This window comes from Lissotriton helveticus, chromosome 1_1 (genome assembly GCF_964261635.1).
Source record: "Lissotriton helveticus chromosome 1_1, aLisHel1.1, whole genome shotgun sequence".
Lineage (NCBI taxonomy): Eukaryota > Metazoa > Chordata > Amphibia > Caudata > Salamandridae > Lissotriton > Lissotriton helveticus.
The window spans coordinates 336,954,821-336,975,065 of NC_136057.1; the positions used below are offsets into that span (position 1 = coordinate 336,954,821).

The 20,245-nt window shown below is 47.5% G+C and overlaps 1 protein-coding gene across 1 annotated transcript in view; it reads left to right on the forward strand.

Moving 5' to 3' along the window:
• The window catches only part of TRIM24 (tripartite motif containing 24), a 1,142,914-nt gene that overhangs the window by 335,174 nt on the left and 787,495 nt on the right, over window positions 1–20,245 (forward strand). The window contains exon 6 of the mRNA XM_078672569.1: window positions 9,556–9,670. Coding sequence (XP_078528695.1) covers window positions 9,556–9,670 — 115 coding nt within the window. The remainder of the gene's footprint in view (window positions 1–9,555; window positions 9,671–20,245) is intronic.

A 20,245-nucleotide genomic window follows, 5' to 3' on the forward strand; every position in this document is an offset into this window, starting at 1 on the left:
ACCACCTCCGCATCTTCTGGATAACGAAGACTCGGATGAGGGTCCTATGTTCCAGACAGCTACTAGCCCATCTGAACTGCACGTAAAATATCACGAGAGTTCAGATTATGAAGAACAAGAGCAGGACGAACAAGTGGATTACCAGGAGGAATTCCAGCCTCCTCCTCCTCCTCAACCTATGGTGTGTCTTCCTGCATCCATTGTCACGGATCTGCAGTTCTTGATTGCGGACTACAAACAGAGGTTTCCCTCTACACCTCCACCAGCTTCAGTGGTTACGCCTTTGCCTAGACCTCCACCTCTAGTGCTTCACCCGGATCCTGCTCCTGCACAGCATCCTCCATCCTCAGATGATGAAGAAGAGGAGCAACAGCAGGAGGAAGGGGAACTCCAGGACTCACATGACGAGTGGGATGGTTACGTCATTCCATGTTCAGCATCTCCTGTGCCAACGCAAGCCGATTCGCTCCCGGAGGACATTGGGGGATTCCATAATATCCTAGAAAGGGCGGCTTTGCGTTTCAAGATTCCAATAACTACCCAACAACAAGACTGCTTCCTTTATGATTTCAAGGAACCGTTCAAAAAGGCTGTTCGGTCCATACCTATCATAGACTACATTTGGGACCAAGGGGTTAAGATCATGCAAAACCCTTCTTCCTTGCCCCCAGTTCTGCCCAGGCTGGACAAGAAATATAGGGCTCCAGACACAGCTCCAGCTTGCCTTACTGGCCATCCCAAGCCGGACTCGATCATTACCCGCGCAGCGCAAATCAAAAAATCCTTCTGCTGCTCTAACTGCACCACCAGATAAGGAGGGACGAAAATTGGACAATATTGGGAAGCGGTTTTCTTCGATGTCCGCGTTGACAGTGCGAGCTGCAAACTCCATGGCACTGTTAGGACGTTACAATTGTCAAATGTGGGCTGATATCGCCCCATATTTGGGATCATTGTCGGAGGAAGAGAAAGAAGAGGCAAAAAAGATTCTCTTAGAAGGCGAACGCTCAGCCTCAGAGATGATTGACTGTGCGATGGATAGCGCATCGACGGGTTTCCGCCAGCTAGCTGGGGCTGCGGTTCTGAGACGACAAGGCTGGCTCACAGCAACTACCTTCCGGCCGGAAGTGCAAACTAAGGTGCTCGACTTGCCTTATGATGGCCAACTTCTATTTGGAGCACACATAGATGAGGCGCTTCAAGGTATTAAAAAAGATACCGATACAGCGAAGGCACAGGGTCTGAACTGGGGTGGCAGACTGGGCTAAAGAACGGTGATGGATTAAACCCAGATCTGTTGACTGGGTGTGAGTGTTTGATTGGTTCAGATGCTCCGTCCATCACCACCCGCTTTTGTACCAACATTTTAAAAAGGGCATCACGGCAGAGGGAGCGATCTCCAGTGTTTAACGTCCGCTCGCAGCCTGGCCAGCGGGGTCGCCAAATTCTGATGTAACAAAGATTCCCAGATATTTAAATCCGTCCACTGCGACTACTAGCTTGCAGGCCTTGGGGAGACGGGGGCCTGCCCATGTAACACAAACAGCACAGACTTACCCCAGTTAATTGCACACCCCGAGTACTTCATAAAGTTTACAAAAATATTGAGAACAGTATGTATGGACGGGTAGGCAAGGTAGAGCAATATGTCATCGGCATATAAGGATTTTCTGTCCTCACATTCCAGTGTCCATCGGAAGCCCCACACCATCACATCTCAACGGATCCTGGCTGCCAGGGGCTCCAGCATAAGGGAGAACAGCAATGGGGATAGTGGACATCCCTGTGTTGTGCCCCTTCTGAGCGTGAACGTCCGGGATATATAGTTGTTAACCCTCACCTGCACCTGTATGTCAGTGTATAGTTGTTTCACCCATCTGATAAATTTAGGGCCCAGTCCGACCCTCATGAGAAGTTCAAATAAATATGGCCATTCAATAGAATCAAATGCCATGGAGGCATCCAAGGACAATATAACTGCGTCTTCCCTTATAAATTCCCAGCGTGCCTTCACATTATGTAGATGGCGAATGTTAAGAGCCGTATTTCTCCCTGGCATAAAGCCAGACTGATCTGGGAGTACCAAGGAGGAGATCACCGTTCCAAGGCGTGTGGCAAAGATTTTCGCCAAGACCTTTGCCTCCACATTTATCAGCGAGATAGGCCTGTATAAACCACAGTCGTCCACAGGCTTCCCCGTCTTGTGAATAACAACAATACTAGCAACACGTTGGTCTGCCGGCAGATATCCCCTCTCATAACTTTCTTCATACATCCCCCTCAAATGTGGGACGATCTGAGAGCCCATGACCTTGAGGAACTAAATGGGGGTGCCATTTGGCCCCTTTGCTTTCCCCCAACTTAATTTGGCCAATAGCTTTCTGGATTTTGTCATTTGTCAGATTCACTTCCAGAGTATCCCTATCGAGCTCCGAGAGAGCTGGCACATCACTATCCGCCAAAAGCTGGTGTGAGTCTTCTGCCGTATATGCGGCGGAGGGAGAATATATTTTTTCGAAGTGACCTGCAAATGCCTCCGCGATATCGTTTGGTTGTTGGAGGGCCTCCCCGCTTGGGGACGTTAGGCAAGGCACCCACCTTGTACCCTGCTCCCTCCTTTCCAACCAGAGTCCTCCCGGCCCTATCTCCCAGTTTGTACAACCTATGTTGGGTAGCACTATGTGTGGCCATCATATGTTCACAGGCCTTGAGCATGTATTCGTCTTGTTTCAGTGTTCTATGTTGTGTATCACCTGAGGGGTTATTTATGTGCTCTGCCTCAAGGCCCTGGAGTTCCTCCTCCAATTGAACCAATGTCTAGGGTCTGTTCGCTATATATTTAGTTTTCAATGACAAGGCATAACCCTTTAAGACCACCTTATATGCCTCCCATATAGTTTGTGCAGAGTCTACCGATCCCAGATTCTCAGCCAGATAGTTCCCTGTTTGTATACAGAGTTCTTCTTTAATGTCCGGTATTTTCAACAGCCATGGGTTAATAACTATAGTATTTCGAGTCTGTCGCCCTCGTGGGTGAACTCAATCCCAACAGAGGAATGCTCCGATATGCCTCAGGGCAACGTCTGAGGGTGCCTAAAGCTACCTACGGAGGCCGTGTATGTAAGGAAGTAGTCAATACGGGAAAGACTGCCGTGTACACTAGAGAAGTAGGTATATTTGGAATTTGCTAATTGTAACTCCCGCCCCACATCTGAGAGGCCTATTGCTGCGGTGAATTCTGCCATAAGGTCATTTGGTCTTGCCCCTGTCTCTGTGGGTATCTATCGATTGTATCATCCATAGTCATATTGTAATCTCCGCCCATTATCAAGGTGCCATCAGGGAGTCCGGTCAACACTTTACCAAGGTCTGCCAGAGCCACCTTACCCAGTGCCGGTGGCAGGTAAACTGAACCACATTAAGAGCTCTCCACTCCCACTCGGCTTCGGCCACAGCAAACCGCCACCCCCCCGCCCATGTCTTGTGTATAATCAGGGGCTTGCCTTTTTTTAACCAGGATACAAGTACCTCTAGAGCCAGTGGTATAGTCAGCATGAACCAGGAGCCTGTATCCCCACCTATTAAGGGCCTTGCTTTTATTACCTACCAAGTGGGTTTCCTGCAGCAGCACAAGATCCAGCGCCTCTGTACAGCTGCGTCTTTGCTGGCCCGATCTGCCAGCACGGTCTCTTCTTTGGCTTCCAGCTATGCTCCATCCGTCCATTCAGACCCACACTTCCTCCGGTGACTCAAAGAACAACGTTTTGACATCCGATTCCACTCTCAGCTTTGTCGGAAATAGCATCGCATACTTCACTTCACGGTTGCGAAGTTCTCTTGTCACTGCTTTAAACCTACGACATTGTGCCTGAACTTTGGCCGTGAAGTCTGGAAAGAAGGCGACTTCATAGTTATCAACTTTCAGGGGAGAGGGGGCGGACTGGACCTCGCTGTCTGCAGGATAATGTCTTGATCTCGAAAGTTAAACACTCGGGCTATTATGGGCCTCGGGGGGCTCCTGGTTTGGGCCTACCACCTGGCACCCTGTGAGCCCTTTCAATTGAGAAATAGCTGGACAGCGTCTTAGGTTTGAGATGCGTGGTGATTAGTTCTTCTACATAGAGGTCTCCAGCGGGCTCTTCTGTCCGTTCCGGAACCCCCAAAACGCGTATATTGTTACGGAGGGCGCGACCTTCATAATCGTCCAGTTGTTGTGACATGCGCTCCTGTTTCTTTTGCAGCTCAACCACCTGCGTTTGGAGCTCTGATTTATCCAATTGTAGGGCCGTAGTAGCAACTTTCATCTCCTTAACCCTGTCGTCCATCTACCTAAAGTCTTCCCTGATGAGAGAGACCTCCACCATAACCGAGTCCAGCGATGTGCGTACTCCACTGATCGTCGCCATAACATCATGAAGAATCGGCTCCGGTCCCTGCTTAGGCTCATTTGGCCCTTCTTCTTTCCCCATTTGTTGTGGCTCACCCTTATCTTTGGCCTTAGACCAGGCAAGTTTGGCCAGTTGTTTCTGGGCGTTCGCTTTAGGGCCCCTACCTCCCGTCGCCATGTATGCAAATCGATGTCCCGGGGGTCAGGAGAGATCTCAAGGCTACTTTGGATATCTTCTGTCTTCAACGTTTTCTGGTAGGCAGCCCCGTGCTCTTTCTCAGCAGATTTTCCGAGGCCTCCGTCCCCCAACCAGCTTCAAATGTCTCAGGCGAGGATGACCGCCATCTCTGAATCACTGCCTCTCTGGGGCATGGGACAAGTCCGTTTATGCCTCACTCTCGAGTCAGTTCGGCCCTAAAGACAGCCCGGTCACGCCACTATAGCTGTGGCCCCAATACTGATCATTTCAGGATGTGCCCCAGTGGGCAATTACCTTCTCCGCGAAGGCACCTCCAAGCCCAATGAGGGCCGAAATCCAATCCCCACCACACTGTAATGCCAAGTCCAGACTGGCCGCCACTGCACTTACTCGGCCCTGTCCACAAGCGCTCCCAGTTCGTCCCTCAGGGTTTGCAGTTGGCCTCTGAGCCGCCCATGCAGGGGTTCCATCCACCGTGTCCTGGGGCAGAGGCTCCAATCCAAAAGTACAAAAGTCGCAGTCGCCCCTACCAGGAGCACGCCCTATATCCTTGTGGAGGATCACAGCAGCTCCGGAATGGCTACTAGTTACAACCTCCTGCTCCTAGGTGTGCCGCCCTCCACGAAACACTGTGGGGCTCAGGGGTCAAATCTGGCCCATGAAAATGGGCTACACTCAAATATGGGGAGTTGGATCCTCCCACTACCCCCAACAGCCCGGGATTAGCAGGCCGCCGTCTGATAGCACTAGGCCCCGCAGACCGCGCAGCCGGGGCCTTGCGTACTGTGGCCCACCGCTTCACTCGCGCCAGGCCTCTCGATCTTGCCTGCCGCCGTGTGCCATCCTCCTTTTCGCAGTGGGGTACCACCTTCCCGCATACCTCTTCCTTCTCCGCAGCGGCTCATCTCCTGACGGGACTCCTGGCCAGTCACCACTTTCTCTCTGGCATCGCCTTCCGCCCGGGCTCCTCACGATGCATCTTAAGAGGCCCCGGTCACAGGCCTTCACGCCGGGACCTCAAGTCAGAGCGCCAGTCGCCCGGCTCTCACCTCCCAAGCCCCGGCTTCGCGCGCAGTCTAGTCCGGGCCACTGCACTGCTCACACCGAGTGCCTGTTTCTGCCAACACCACTGTCCGCCGCTGGGCACGTCGGAGCCTTCTCGCTGCCGCCTCCGCAGAGCCTCAGTCGTCCGCTCCGGTGGGCCACCATTACTGCCGCCTCCAGGTCTCGGGAAAGGTCGCAAATGTCCACCTTACGACCTCAGACTTCGCCAGCCTCAACCACTCAGGTAGGGAGTATGGCGCCACCTCGACACAGCTTCTGTATTCACGTGGAGGGCACAGGATATGTCGGGATGGTATGCAGGGAACGTGAGCTCACGTAGGCAGCAGCCATTCTCGTTGGCTGCTAGCCACGCCCCCTCCTACCCGAAGATTTAACCACAATACATACAATTCTTGGGAAATAGAACATGTAGGTAGTACAAATACACAGTGGTCTACAGGGGGAGACGAAAGCATATACTAAAGTAGTGGAATGTGAACCATGACTTAAGTCGATAATGGACCCAGAAGACATAGAAGAGTCGGGGACCCACGGAACCACTCAAGTTGGTATCTAGGAACCCCATGGAGGTCGTGTGCAGAGGGGGAACACGGCCGCATACTCCATGCAAGTCAATGGATAATTTGTGGATGCAGTTTTAAAGAAAAATAACCCTTCCCAGCGAACCCTGAAGACACCCTGTGAAAGATGAAAGGATGGAATGTCACCTCGCCTGTGGATGCCCCAGGAACCAGGATACCTACACCAGGGAAGCCGGTGCGAAGTGACATCGGAAACCGCTGTCGATCCACAATGATGCCGCTGGCGAAGAAGGTGAAACAGTCCAGTGGAACCCAAAGGTGGATTCAAGTTGAGAGGTACCTGCAAGCAGAGAGGACAGGGTATATGCCTCTCAGGATTGACCTGGAGGCACAGAAGACAAATGGCCACCGATGCGGATATTGCAGGAGAGTTGACGGTATCCGTGAAGTTGCAGATGTACAGACCAAGTGACGCTGTGGAAGACCAAGAGCCGTTCACGAGCTGTCCCACGTCTGATGTCAAGAGCCAAGGGGTCAATGTCCAGCAGGGGCCCCAACAAGCCTTGGGAACGGCAACCAAAGTAGTTTTCGAAATAGATGCACCAGCAGCTAAGTCAGAGCCGGCCAGAGGAAGCAGGGGAGCCCGCAGGAACCAAAGAAGACCCTCGAGAGGACCCAGAAGCCAGTGGCACAGGAGTCGCAATAGGACCTCGTGCAGCTCACCAAAGGATGAAGGTCCACGGTGCAAAGGATGCGGTGCAGGCGAAGCTGTTCAATGCAGGAAATGCTTGAGGCTGTAGCTTCTTGGAACCTGAAAGTCTTTGGAGGAGAGAGTTAACAAGCCTTGGCAACTGCAAGTTAACGCGGTGCACTGGGTACTGCTCCAGTGGTTCCTACAAGGGATACTTGCTTCAAACATGCCTCAAGGGAATTGCAGAACCACCACCTGTGTTGCTGAACCTTTCAGAGTCCTTAGGTGCTCAGGAACAGCAGACCAGTCCGCTTTGTTTGGGTTCCTGCAGATGCAGGGGAGTGACTCCTTTAGATGTCCACAGGTATTGTGAGGAACCTGTATGGAGCTATTAATAAGTGCTTCTAATGAATCATTAGCTGCATCCCCATGGGCACTCTTCCCCATCCCCCCCCTAAAAAAAAAGAAAAAAAACTGGGACTCCCAACAGTTATATTCAGTTGCTCAAACGTTTTCTTTATCCAATTGTTTCATGCTTGGTTAATGAAATTTACTCATCATTTCATTTCCGTTTTCCATGATTATCCTACTATGACATTGTTGCTTATTCAACTCCTATGCATTTCGGGCTGATAAGCCCATCCTCAGGGGGCATCACTATGAATTCAAAAAGTGACAACATAAACATTTATCCATCATCTGTGAATAAAATCATCAATACAGCAACCCACTGTGTCAACATTTATAAGCCATAGCAAACATGTCGTGATTATAGTGCCTCATGGTGAAAAAATATGTAAAAAAGTGCCCGTCCGATGTGCATAGTGCCCGTGGGAACTGTCAACCGATATGAACTATACAAATATCGCCATGTCCAGACTTACATGTCTTTAAATCATTCGGGCTCGTACGTCTGAAACAAAAAGAAAGTGACATCCTCTTCACATCTAAGAAAACTACCATGTTAAATAAACACTGCTGTCTCAACCCGACAACATATGGGTGAACTTACTGTCAGGAAAATTCTTTGGTCGTATAAACAACTTCTCCCGACTTTCGCGGAACGCTGCCAGCGCTTACTACTAACTGAAAGTAAGTTCACCCGTATGTTGTCGGGTTGAGATAGCAGTTGTGAGTCTGAAGGCGCCAAACTGGCCTGGGTCATGACAAATCGACTGTGCTCCCTTGTACCTAAGGCCCTTGCGATCCTCAGACCCTGTTTGGGAGCTCTTTTTTGACTTGCCCGTAAGTTCCCCTGTGCAGCATGTCTGTAGACTGACCCCTTCCCTGTAGCGTGCCAGCTCCTGGCCGAACTCTGAATGCACTGAACGAACATTGAGCCTTGTCTTCCTGCTGCTCTAAACCTGTGCTGTGTGCTTTACCCACCTGCTTTTTCTTCCCTTAGGATTGCATGGTGTGTAATTGTGCACAACTTTGAATTGTTTGCTCATCTTTGAAATTTCATAAGAAATATAGTACTTGTCTTTGAAGGAAGTTCTTGGTTCGAAATTATATATAAAATAATTATATTTCTAAATTGGTCTCAAATGTATTCTTTGAGTGTGTCTCATTTATTGCCTCTGTGAGAACAATAAATGCTTAGCACTACTCTCTAAGCCTAATTGCTCACCCACACTACCACAAATAGAGCATTAGTACTTTCTACTTTTGCTTCTGTCAACTAATTGGGGACTCATTGGGCTCTCTTCACAGTGTATTTCTTTGAAGTGTACTATATATAGGGCAAGCTTCCTTCAGTATGCACCACTAGTTCTATATAATCATTGCTTTCCTCATCTGGTCACGTCTCTCCCTATGCGTCTGTCACATCATGTATGAGTAACTTTAACATTGTATTTATTTATTTATTTTGAAAGTTTTATATAGCGCGAACAAGATCTTTGCAGATATCAGAGCGCTTTACAAGGACACGTGGGTGAAGGAATAATACAAAGTAATATTTGAGGTAGTTAGGTACAAGGTGCTTAGTTACATAGGTAGGTCAAAAAACATGAGGTAGGTCACAGGTGAGGTAGTGTCGGTACACGGTGCAAAGACAAACAGTTGCGTCAATAATATAAAGTACAAAAATAAGGAGCATATACTTGCTTAAGCGTGTTTAAAATTTTTGGAGCTTAAAGGTGGGCATAGTTGAGGTGGGTGAGTGCAGGATGTATAGTCCCACAGGTGCGACAGTAGTAGAGAAGTAGGGATCGTTGAGGTGGTGTGGGTAAAGTGTGCAAAGTCAAACAGGTGCGTCAACAATATAACAATATACATAGTTACACAGGTGCGTCAACAATATAACAATATACAAAGAATGGTAAGTAAGGAATTTGACCTGTGTTTAGATACTTTACGTGCCGCAAGATTTGTATGGGCTTGAAATCGATGTTGGCCAATGCATTAAACACCTGTCACAAAAGATAAATTGTAATGAATTTCTGTGTTCTGCTGCATCATTCTTTAATTTGGCAAGAGGCACCAGCTTGGGTATTCTTTTGTTCCACAAAGTAATAGACTGAAATTGTAGGCATGTGTGTGTCTGTATTTACAGTAAGAAAGCACAGAAGCGCAGAGGTGATATCCTCTCCATGGTTAAATTAACTCTTGTATTCTTCTTTGCTACAAATAAAGCAGTGATGTGAGATATCTTGAATACATTGGACTTAACAGTTTTATTTTCCAATAGAATTCATGAAATTAATCAAAATCAAAAGCAAGTTGAGCAGGACATTAAAGTTGCTATATTTACATTGATGGTAGAGATCAACAAGAAGGGAAAGGCTCTTCTGCATCAACTAGAGGTAAATAAATCGAGAATGTTTTAATCATAAGAAATTGCTTGCTACATTGTTAAATCTGTTTAAGTATTTTATGGCATGTTTGTGTATGATGTTGTTGCTCTAATATGAGTTTACCTTGAAAAGACAAAATGCAAAAGGCGTTAGGCAAAACAGGAACAGTTGGTTTAATTAAACATTTCGGCCTGGAGCATAGTTACAGAAGTGAGTCTGAAGACTGTCTCAAAGTGCAGTCAATCTGAACAGGTCTTTATACATTTCTTTGGGTATCATAAAGTACTTCTGTCGATCCTTTTTTGTTAAAAGAATACTGGCTTGGTCTGTGGAGTCATAAATAAGGCCCCTGGTGGGCCTCGAGCTTGCATGATCACAATGGGGTCACCGCTGTGGCCCCAGATGCCTCCGCACGTCAGTCTAATAAATAGCGCCGCGGAGGAGCGACAAGCCTTTCTGCGGCCGCACATTGTGAAGACAAGCCTATAAAAGCACAAATAGCCAATAAACCACAATGAAATGCAAAAAATGGCAGAAATAAGGATGCCAAGTGGACAGAGATAGTTAACACGCTGCTGGAGCAGCGAAGAAAGAGGAGGCAGCGACCTGGGATTGTGGAGAGGAGGTCCTGGCCTTGTCTGATTGGATGTTGCTATTTGGTTGAACTGTGACAATTTCCCCTAGAGTTATGGGAAATGAAGTCAGTTATCGTTTTATAATGGCTTCTGTATCAATAAAACGAAGAAAGAACAGCGTAATTCTAGCCTCTGGCCCTTACATTGAATAATCTTACACAGAAGTAGTAGCATCAACAACAAGACGTGGAGTCAAATTTTAAGAAGTACGAAGATGCTGCTCGGGAAATATCAATCGAACAATGTTTTCTTTTTTAGATCACAAGTAATGTAGTTGGAACACAAGACCTTAAATTAAAGCTAAATATTTACATGGCATAGAACACCATTGAGAACCTCCTGCTCCCTTCAATAGTATCTCTCACTCTTGATGATCTCATCTTGTCACCCATATGCTGTTGTTTCTTCCTAAACAGACATTCTGAAATTTCACCAGTTCGTCCATTGTAGGAAAGTGCCCCTTTATGTCATGATCGCGCCCATTTTTTTTCCACTGGTACTAATGTTTTTCAATTGATGTGCACTGAGTTCCTGCTAACCAGGCATCAGTGCCAGTGCTTTTTCCCTAAAAACAAGGTACAATTGTTTTACAATTAGCACACACATTAGCAACCCTGTAACTCCCTAGTATATGGAACCTAGGTTATGGGTTCTAAAAAAGGTCCCTAAGGGCTGCAACATGTATTATGCTACACTAAGGGACCCCCTTACAAACTGCATGCAGACTGCCATTGCAAGCTGCGTGACATGGTGCAAACCATGAGTGAAACATGACATGGCACCCTCAATGTCTGCCATGCCAAAGTCACTGCATATAAGTAAGTCACCTCTACAGCAGGCCTTGTAGCCCAAAGGCAGGGTGCATTATATTACATGTGAGGCTTATCTGGATAAGCAGATATTTCAATTACTAGATGGTACAAGTGAATAGGGAAGCCATCTTAAGTATATGTACTGGGCATTACGAGTTCTCCAGCTACATGATGGCTACACTGAAATCTATGGTGTTTGTTATCAAGTAACTTGTCTTAATCAATCTGTACTTTTACCAGTACTAGATATATTATGACCTTCACTCAGAGGGCACTTTAGAGCTACCCCCTAAAAAAACTAGTGTACTGGCTGACTGGCATCATCCACCCTGCCACCACAGACATGTTTCTGAACCCTGCAGGTGGGAGCCTGCACTCTATGAGGATAGAAACAATGTCTGCTCCGTAGTAAAGTATTCTCACCTCCAGCAAGATAGCATATCAAGGCCAGAGGCTGCAAAGCCCCTGCAACCTTTGATATGCGACTCTGGCTTCCCCAAGACCTGGGAGATGCCACCCCCTGCCCTGACACCTATTTGGCACCAGAACAGATGGAAAATTAGCGATGCAAGTAGGCATGTGACACCAAAAGACTAGTCACACCCCTCGGGTAGGCTGCCTGATGTGCTCTATGAAGGAAGGGTTCCACCATCTTGTTTTTGGTGGAATTAGGAAGTTTGGGACAAGGTTGCGCCCACTCCCCACAGGAAGTGGTCATAGGGGGTGTAGTGACCCCAGGGGTAAGTAGCCCATTGGGTTCTACCCTTCACTCCACTTAACACCTCTAATGGTAGTATTTAGGTGGCCCCTTGACTCCAGGACCTCAGATTTGTATGCCTGAAAGAAGGACAAAGAACAGTCAAAGATGTGAGAACTGTGAACCAGCACCTACTTTGGTGCAAAACCCTGCCTAACTGTTGCTCTCCCGACAATCACCGACACCGACTTATCCTGAAGCGCAACGACCTCCCCAAACCCTTGGCTGTCTACCCAGCACTCCCTCATCCCATCAACTTCTCCCTTGAATTGGAAGAGCCACTTCCCTGCACCAGCAGGCACCGACTGCAGCTGCCTGGTACAGTGTTCTGTCAAACCTTTTTCCTACAGGTACTTTTCCATTTGACTTTAACAGGTAGCGTTCAAGGCTGCCCCAGCACAAAGCACCTCTTCACCCAAAACACCAAGGCAGGTGCTGGTGCTTTCATGGCCATTTGGCCCCTACTTACCTTAAGTCCAGAAGAACAGCCCTTTAAGTAGGCTGTAAGTGTACCTGTACCTGTGCAGTGCATGTTTCCCCCATAGGATGACATTACCACGTTCGAGGCTAATGCCTCAAATCTGATGGCTGCCATTTTCCTCGGTACTGCAAAAATTGATAACGTCTAAAGTACTTACCTGATTCCGATAATCTTGGTGTCATAACTTGTATACAAATGTTCTTTTTCTACATCAGTCTAGAGTTTCTTCTTAAGTGTGTCTCATTTATTGACTGTGTGTAGAACATATGCTTAGCACTACCCTTTGATAAGCTTTAAAAACTCACCCACACTATCGCAAAGAGCGCATTTTGGAATATGAATTTAAGCACTGTAAGCCAATAAGGGGTTTCTGGACTTGCTACATAGTGTACCTCAATTAGGGGCTCTACATAAAAAGCCAGCTTCCTACATTGTCTCCATTTACTGATATCAAAGCGTCTGAGTCACTAATTTCTTTGCTTTATATCCCCGCAGCATATATACCAACACAATCAGAGAAAATAAATATAACGAGATAGCAGAATATATATCCAAATATCTGGGCACATACGCCACCAGCCGATCCTATGGGGATTGGTAAAGTCCAAAGAAAGCACTAGCTGTACTGATCAGAAAAGTGAGCGATTAAAACATGTCCGTTAAATTGCTAACCAATAAGAAATGAAACTACCAGATCAGGCAGGATTCGTTCCAGAGAGATCAACTTTGCATAATTTGTGTTGCATGTGCCCCACTCCACCAGATACAATCCGAGACTAGCGCTGTGCTGTCCTTCTGAATGTGACAAAGGCATTTGACTTCCTAGAATGAACATCCCTCTACACCATTCTAGATCAAATAGACATGCCTTCTCCATTTTGGCATTCAATATGACTGTTCTTCACTTCACCTGTTTGTAAACTTAATTTGTAGCATAGCGTATACTGTCATCTAGTGTTGGGCTTGGACGTTTGCAAGTTGTTTTTCTTCGAAGAAGTCTTCGAGTCACAAGGTATAGTGAGTGACTCCTCCTCTAGTGCACATGTTCCCTGGCACCTTTTTTAGATAGTTTTTCCCCCCATCTGGTGTGGACCTTTACCTCGGAGCTCTGTGACCAAAGCTTAATTCCTGTATTGAGGTCCTTACAGCTCCCGTTCTTTTTAACTATGGACGACCTAGACAAGGACACACCCTGGTGTTATCTCAACTTTCGATCCACCTACTCTGGCCTGGCCTTCAACACATCATCCTTTTCTTGACAACCAATTCAACGGCATCAAACGTCTTACACTTGACGATGAGAGATGGAAAATACGCCCTTCAGCTTCTGCCTTAAGTGTCACGCCATATACTCCAGGCAGGGCCAGCATAGTGTGTGTAATCGGTTTGTCCCCTGAACATGCTGAAGGGTTTTGTGAGGCGTCTGGCTTTCCGCTCCAAGAAGATACTTTGGCAGCGTAGTGAACGTAGTTGGGCCCACTCCGCCATGCAGAGGCATACCGAAGATATGCACAACATTTTCATGGAACAGTCGACGGAGGTAGAACAAGAAGCCAAAGACAGCGAGGCACAGATGGTGACAGTGTATCGCCCCTTACTGCTGGCTAGCAGTGGCGACAGCTCTGACTCCAAGGACCCTTATCCATGCACTCAAGGGAAGCCTCCAGTATCCCGACAAAGACTGTTAAGGTGGCTTCTGGAACCCCACTGACCTCGGGCTATATTGGTCTCTGAAAACAGGCTTAGGAGCACAGCCAAATTCAAGAAAAGTAAATACTAGTATCCTTATTCGATGCCATGCATGGTTTAGAATATCTAAACTTTAATCCAGATATACATCGCTTGAACCTACCTTTTGATGGCCAAAATCTATTTGGGCCAATGGTGGGTGAAATGCTTAAAGATAAAAAAGAATACAGATATTACTAAAGCCATTGCTGCCCTCCTAACGTCTCAATATGGGGGACAGTATAGAGGGGCAGCAAGCCCTGGAACATCCACTGACTCCGAAAATACCTATAAACAGCAGGGGTCCTATTATCCCCTTGAATGTCCTATCAGGCACACTACTGAAGAGGTGCATACTATAGGTCACACTATAGGAAAAATTGAGAAAGGGGGGGTAGTGGTTCCACCTCAAAAGCTACCACACCTACAAAACCGTGGCAACCTTATACACCCCCCCCCCCCCCCCCCCAAACATATCCCACCAGTAGGGGGACAGCTACAACAGTTTCACCAACAATGGACAGCAATTACCACAGATCAGTGGGTTATATCTATTATCAACAATAGGCATTGTTTAGGACTCAAACACACCTTCCACAATACCACCAAGGACACAAATTGCCACTAGAGCATCTTACACTCCTACAAGACAAAGTCCAACCTTTCCTTCAAAAAGGGGCTATAGAAATACTCCCAAAACAACACTAGGGACACAGTGTGTACTCACTATACTTCCTCATTCCCAAGAAGGACGGAACGTTAAGGCCTATTCTAGATCGCAACAGTACCATCTCCTCAGATCACTTTCACGTGGTCACACTATATACACCCAGCACAGCGTTGCCATCTCAATTCTCAAATCAATGGGCAGCACTACCAATTCAAAGCTTAACCATTTGGAGTAACTACAGCTCCAAGGGTATTCACAAAATGCACTGCAAGCGATGCAGCGAGCGCAAGGTAAATGGTTTTATTAATTTATTTACTTACTTTACTCCTGTCCGTCGTATCTTCGACATCACTACCCCCCCACCTTGCCCCTCCCTGCCTCACCGCACTCTCTCTGTGAACTGCCACTGCTCAGGAGTCCCCTTGGGTCAAGGATGCACTCTTGTTACACTCTCAGCTGCACTAGGGCGGCCGCGTGCATAGAGCTGAGGCTCGATGTTATCTAATTTGAGATAGGGGTCCTCTAGTTGGTGGCTGCTGACGAGCAGGCCACTGGGTGGTGTGAGCAAAGCTCCTGTACTTAAGCTCAGGGCAAATGGGGTTTAGGACAGCACAAAAGATGCACCCTCGGTGGCACTGGGGTGACCGGGTGCAGAATGCTGTTTTTGCATCGGAAGCCCTGTAGCTTTGAATGGGGAGTCTCTGGTTTGCAAAAGCACTGCAGAATCGGGGATGAAGGTCCTCTGGGTGCGACCACCACTTGGAGAGGTAAGTTGGGATCTTGGGGGTTGGTTAGGCACTGTCGGTTGGGCCACCCAAGGCCGTGGTGCATTGGGTGCAGGGGTGCCTTTTAGGGTCAGATCTTCTTACCAGCTCCTGATCGCGGTTGGGGGAACCTTCTGGTTTGAGGCTGCAGGCGTCGGCTGGAGGCTTTAGGCAGGTCAGGGGTCGCCAGATATCAGGTCAGCATCGCCGGGGGACCTCCTCTTGGTGTTGGGCCACTCGAACTCGGGCCGTGGGCGTCAGTTGCAGTGTGGTGCAGACCTGCGGATCCTTGCGGAACTGGAATCCTTTGTTTTAAGATATCCCGTGTGAACGGGAGACAGAGTTTTTGGGATGGAAGGCAGGCAGGTCCTCTGGGTTTGTCGAGGTTGCTGGCTGCAGCACACACCAGGATTTCGCTGGAGCAGGTTCGAGGTGGGGACAGGACGGTGGCCAAGTCAGTGGGCGTCCTCCCTGTTCGCTTTGGCATGGCTGTTCGCTCCGTCTTCTTTTCTTCTTCCAGGTTCTTGTCTGAAGAAGAAAGGTTCAGGGGTGCCCCTAAATACTAGAGTTAGGGCCATTACAGCTAGGTAAAAGGCTGGGACCAATGGGTCCCTTCCATGGGATGGGTATACTCCCTATTATGCCACCCTCCAATGGGATTTACCTGGTTGGCTGAGTCCCTCCAACTGTAAGATGGCGGGGACTGAGAGTTGTGCTTCACCTCGTATCCCCAACCTGAAGGGTGGAGTTGGCAGAGGTGGGCACACCTCTTCTTCACTTGTTTTTGCCGCCGGTTCTCCTGCCCAAAGTGGGGGTCAGAACCAGTGGGGACCAGTTGCTGAAAGCAGCAAGTGGCCTGGGGAAGCTCACAAAGGTGGCATAACCATGCAGAAAGAGGGCACTTTCTCACACAAGATCGGCCCCTCTTTGTTGCTCAGTTTCTTCATGGAAAGTTTTGGGGAGATCCGTCAAGCTGGGGCCGAGGGGAAAAAAAGGGGAGGGGGTGCCAAATGCAAAATCCCGATGTATTTTTAAATAGGCAACACGAACACTGCTGAATGGAATTGCACCAAATTTGGCAGCAAACAAGATCTTTGTCCAGAGAGTGTGCTTTTTGTGATTTGGTGTTAATCTGTTTGGTAGTTTATGAGAAATAAGGTTCAAAACAATTTGTATATCTGGACTGTTGGGTTCGCAAGAGTCTTGTAAGAGTCCTGCAGTTGCCTGAATAAAAAAAGAAAAAGAAAAAAAAATGGAGCCATCTGATTGGTTATGGTTAAGGCTCCTGCCGGCGTGAGAAGGTCCTGGGAGTCTCGCGGGAGCTTGTGCTGTGATTGGCTGGCTATAAAATGAAGAGAAAAGTTGCGGTTGCCATTTCTTAACACTTTAAAAGACCAAAAAAAAAGAAGTATAAAAGGTGCCCTTGGACTGTGTGTGTGTGTGTGTGTGTTGGGGTAGGGGGTGTGGTCGCAATACTGCGGTTGTCATTCAAGTGTCAGCCAGGCCTCTGGACTCACCCCTCTCGCTGGACACCTGCGTGTGCAAAAAAAATATATATATATGTATGTATTACTACATTTAGTGTGTGTGTCTGTGTGTGTGTGTGTGCGTGTGTGTGCGTGCAGAAATACCCTTTCTCCCCCCCCCCCCTGTTTTACAGCTTCCATGTTCCCTGTGCAATAATGTCTTCCGTGTTAGAACGTCTGGAGGCAGCGGCGGACATTTTTAAACAAAACACCGGACCAGCAAGGCCAAATGCACCCTCAACAAGTGGTGGCTCCAATCCCCAGAGCAATTAAAAAATATTATACCAGACTCTGGAAAAAAGTATGGAGAAGGAGATCCGAAAATGGTGGGAAGCAACCTCCCTGGAAAAATACTTGGAGGTGGGGCGCATTCCCAGAGAGTTACGTATTTTAACCATACCCTCCTACGAGAACCCGGACCGCCTTTATTAAAGGACTGGCAAGAACATACGGCAGAGTCCAAGAGAGGTATGGTCAGAATCCTTATACGATATGCCTGGAGTGACAGAGCCAAACTTCTTGAATAAAATTAAGAACTTGGAAGAGGTGATCAAAAAAGAAAAAGATATGAAACAGAATGAAGAACTAAGAGCAGGCATGATGTCGTCGGAGAAAACAAACTAAGTACCAACAAGATGAAGATGATTATAACTCAGGGAGAGTTCTGAAGTTTGCACGAAAATATGATCAACCAAGGAAGAACCTGAACCAATTTAAATCTGAAGCATCAACAACAAAAGATACCTCGGAGTCAGAAATTGAGACATCAGAGGGGGAACAATCCACTGGTACACAGAAGATGAGCAGAGAGGGGTGGAACCCACTTTTTTCTGCGAATACCATTTAATCCGGGAAAATAGTCCGCAACCTACATCCAGAATTCACCCGCCAGACCCCCCCAAAAAAACGCAAAGCAAGGCGGGCGGAAGGGCAGGAGGAGAGGCCTTCCGCCCCCAGAATTACACAGAGGGAGGAGAGGCAAGTGGTGAAGACCAAAACCACCATCAATTTAACAGAGCGGGTTCTCAGTGAGGATGAGAATCAAGTACTAGAACTGGAACTCTTTCTGCCCTACAGCAAATTTCAAGTACGTTGAAGCACAAATAGATTTATTCAAATATATTCGTAAGCTTAAACTTCAAAAAAACCATTTGCTACATCCCACTGTCGTGGAAACCCATTCGGATAACCCTGATATATATACAATCCTGACGGACTCACTGATACATATATGCAAACTCTTGTAGTTAGTCATTGGAGAACTATTCAGAACAAGACAGTGAAACATGCCCAGAAACAACAGGGACAATACAATCGAGTGGAAAAAGTGGGCTTAAAAGGAAATCTAGGACTGTACCACAAACTCCATTTGATGCTATTGAGGTTTTTAATGATGCTATTTTAGCGGATTTGAAACGTTTTGAAGCCAAGAGAGGCACAGACAGTCTTAACCATAACATCTCCCGACGACAGTGGAAAGCAATCCAGTCTCTGAAAAACGATGATTCCATTGTAATCAAGCCCTCAGACAAAGGGGGGAACATTGTGCTGTTCTCGAAAGATCATTATCATGAAGAGGCTATGAGTCAATTAAAAGACGAAGCATGTTACTTACCTGTGACTCGAGCAGTTTGTGCACAGTGTATATCTACTTTTCATCAGTTTCTGGCATCTTGGAGAAGTGAAGGGATGCTGGCCTCTGATGAATAGGACTTCTTACTATGTGAATATCCGGTCCTCCCGACCTTCTATCATCTTCCCAAAATCCACAAAGATGATAGGAGACCACCGGGAAGACCCATTGTTGCATTCATCAATAGACTCTTGAAAATTGCTCTATCTATATTGACTGTTTTCTAGCACCTTGGGTCAGGAGTCTTACTTCATACATCCAGGACACACAGGACTTCCTCAGGTGGATAGAGGGGATTGTGTGGGAGGATGATATGCTTTTCATCACCTTAGACACTACAAGTCTATATGCCTGCATTAACCATCAACAAGGCGTAACTGCAGTTAAATGGTTCCTAGACAAACGCCCCCTGAGATTTCAACAGCATAACATCATGTTACTTGAAATGGTGAAATTCTGTTTGGAAAATAACATCTTCATTTTTGCCAACCAGCTGTGCAAACAGCAACTTGGGGCAGAGATGGGTACGTGCTTCACCCCCAGCTAAGCAAATCTTTTAGTTGGCTGGTGGGAGAAGCACGTGGCCTGGAGGGACACATAAGAACACTGGTTTGAAAAAGTTGTGTTGTGGGCACGCTACACCGATGACCTGTTCATCGTGCGGCGAGGAAGCCGCACCTCGGCTGAAGAATTTGTGGCCTTCCTCAACGCCAAAGATTTCAATCTTGAATTTACTGGACATATCAGTGACACCAGTGCTTTCAATTTGGACCTTGAAGTCTATGTAACAGGTGGAAAAATCGTGACCCGCTTGTACCGTAAATCTACATCGGGCAATTCCGTCTTACATGCGCAAAGTTTTCATCCCAGAAGCATGACGAATAACATCCCATGTGGAGAACTCCTACTGTTAAAACGGAATTGTACGTCCACAGAAGAATATAATGGTTCGAGGCATGTGGGCTGCTAAATTCATATCTGTAGCATAGATCGCCGCCTACTCTGTCGGAGAGAAGGCTTTTTTCCCAATTGTCTGCATCTGTCAGCCAACGTGCCACATGTTGTAAATGGGCTGCGTAATATAAGTCGGAGCGTGGAGCTTGCAGACCGCCCCCCTCATAGCTGCGAATAATAGTGCTGAGAGCTACCCTACTGCGCCAGGCCGCCCAGAGCAGGGACGTGAGCAACGTGTTAAGAGTTTTAAAAACTTGTGGCGGCAACAGACATAGTGAGTTCTGGAGTACATATAGTGTCCTAGGAAGCATCACCATCTTCGAGATGGCCAGCCTGCCCATCAATGAGAGTGGAAGAGTGTTCCAAAATGTCACCGACTGCTGTAGAGACGTGATTATGCGGTCTACGTTTCGGGCTAGCGCCTGTGTGTCCGTCGGGGCCACATGTATCCCAAGGTAACGGAACCCCGTCTGTTCCCAGCGCAGCCTAAGGTCTGGTAGATCCCTCAGTGGTACTGAGGCCAGTCCCGCCAACGGAAAGATCAGGGACTTACCGCGGTTAAGTCGTAATCCAGAGACCTCTCCAAACCGGTCTAACTGGTGCAGCAATACCGTTAGTGCGTTC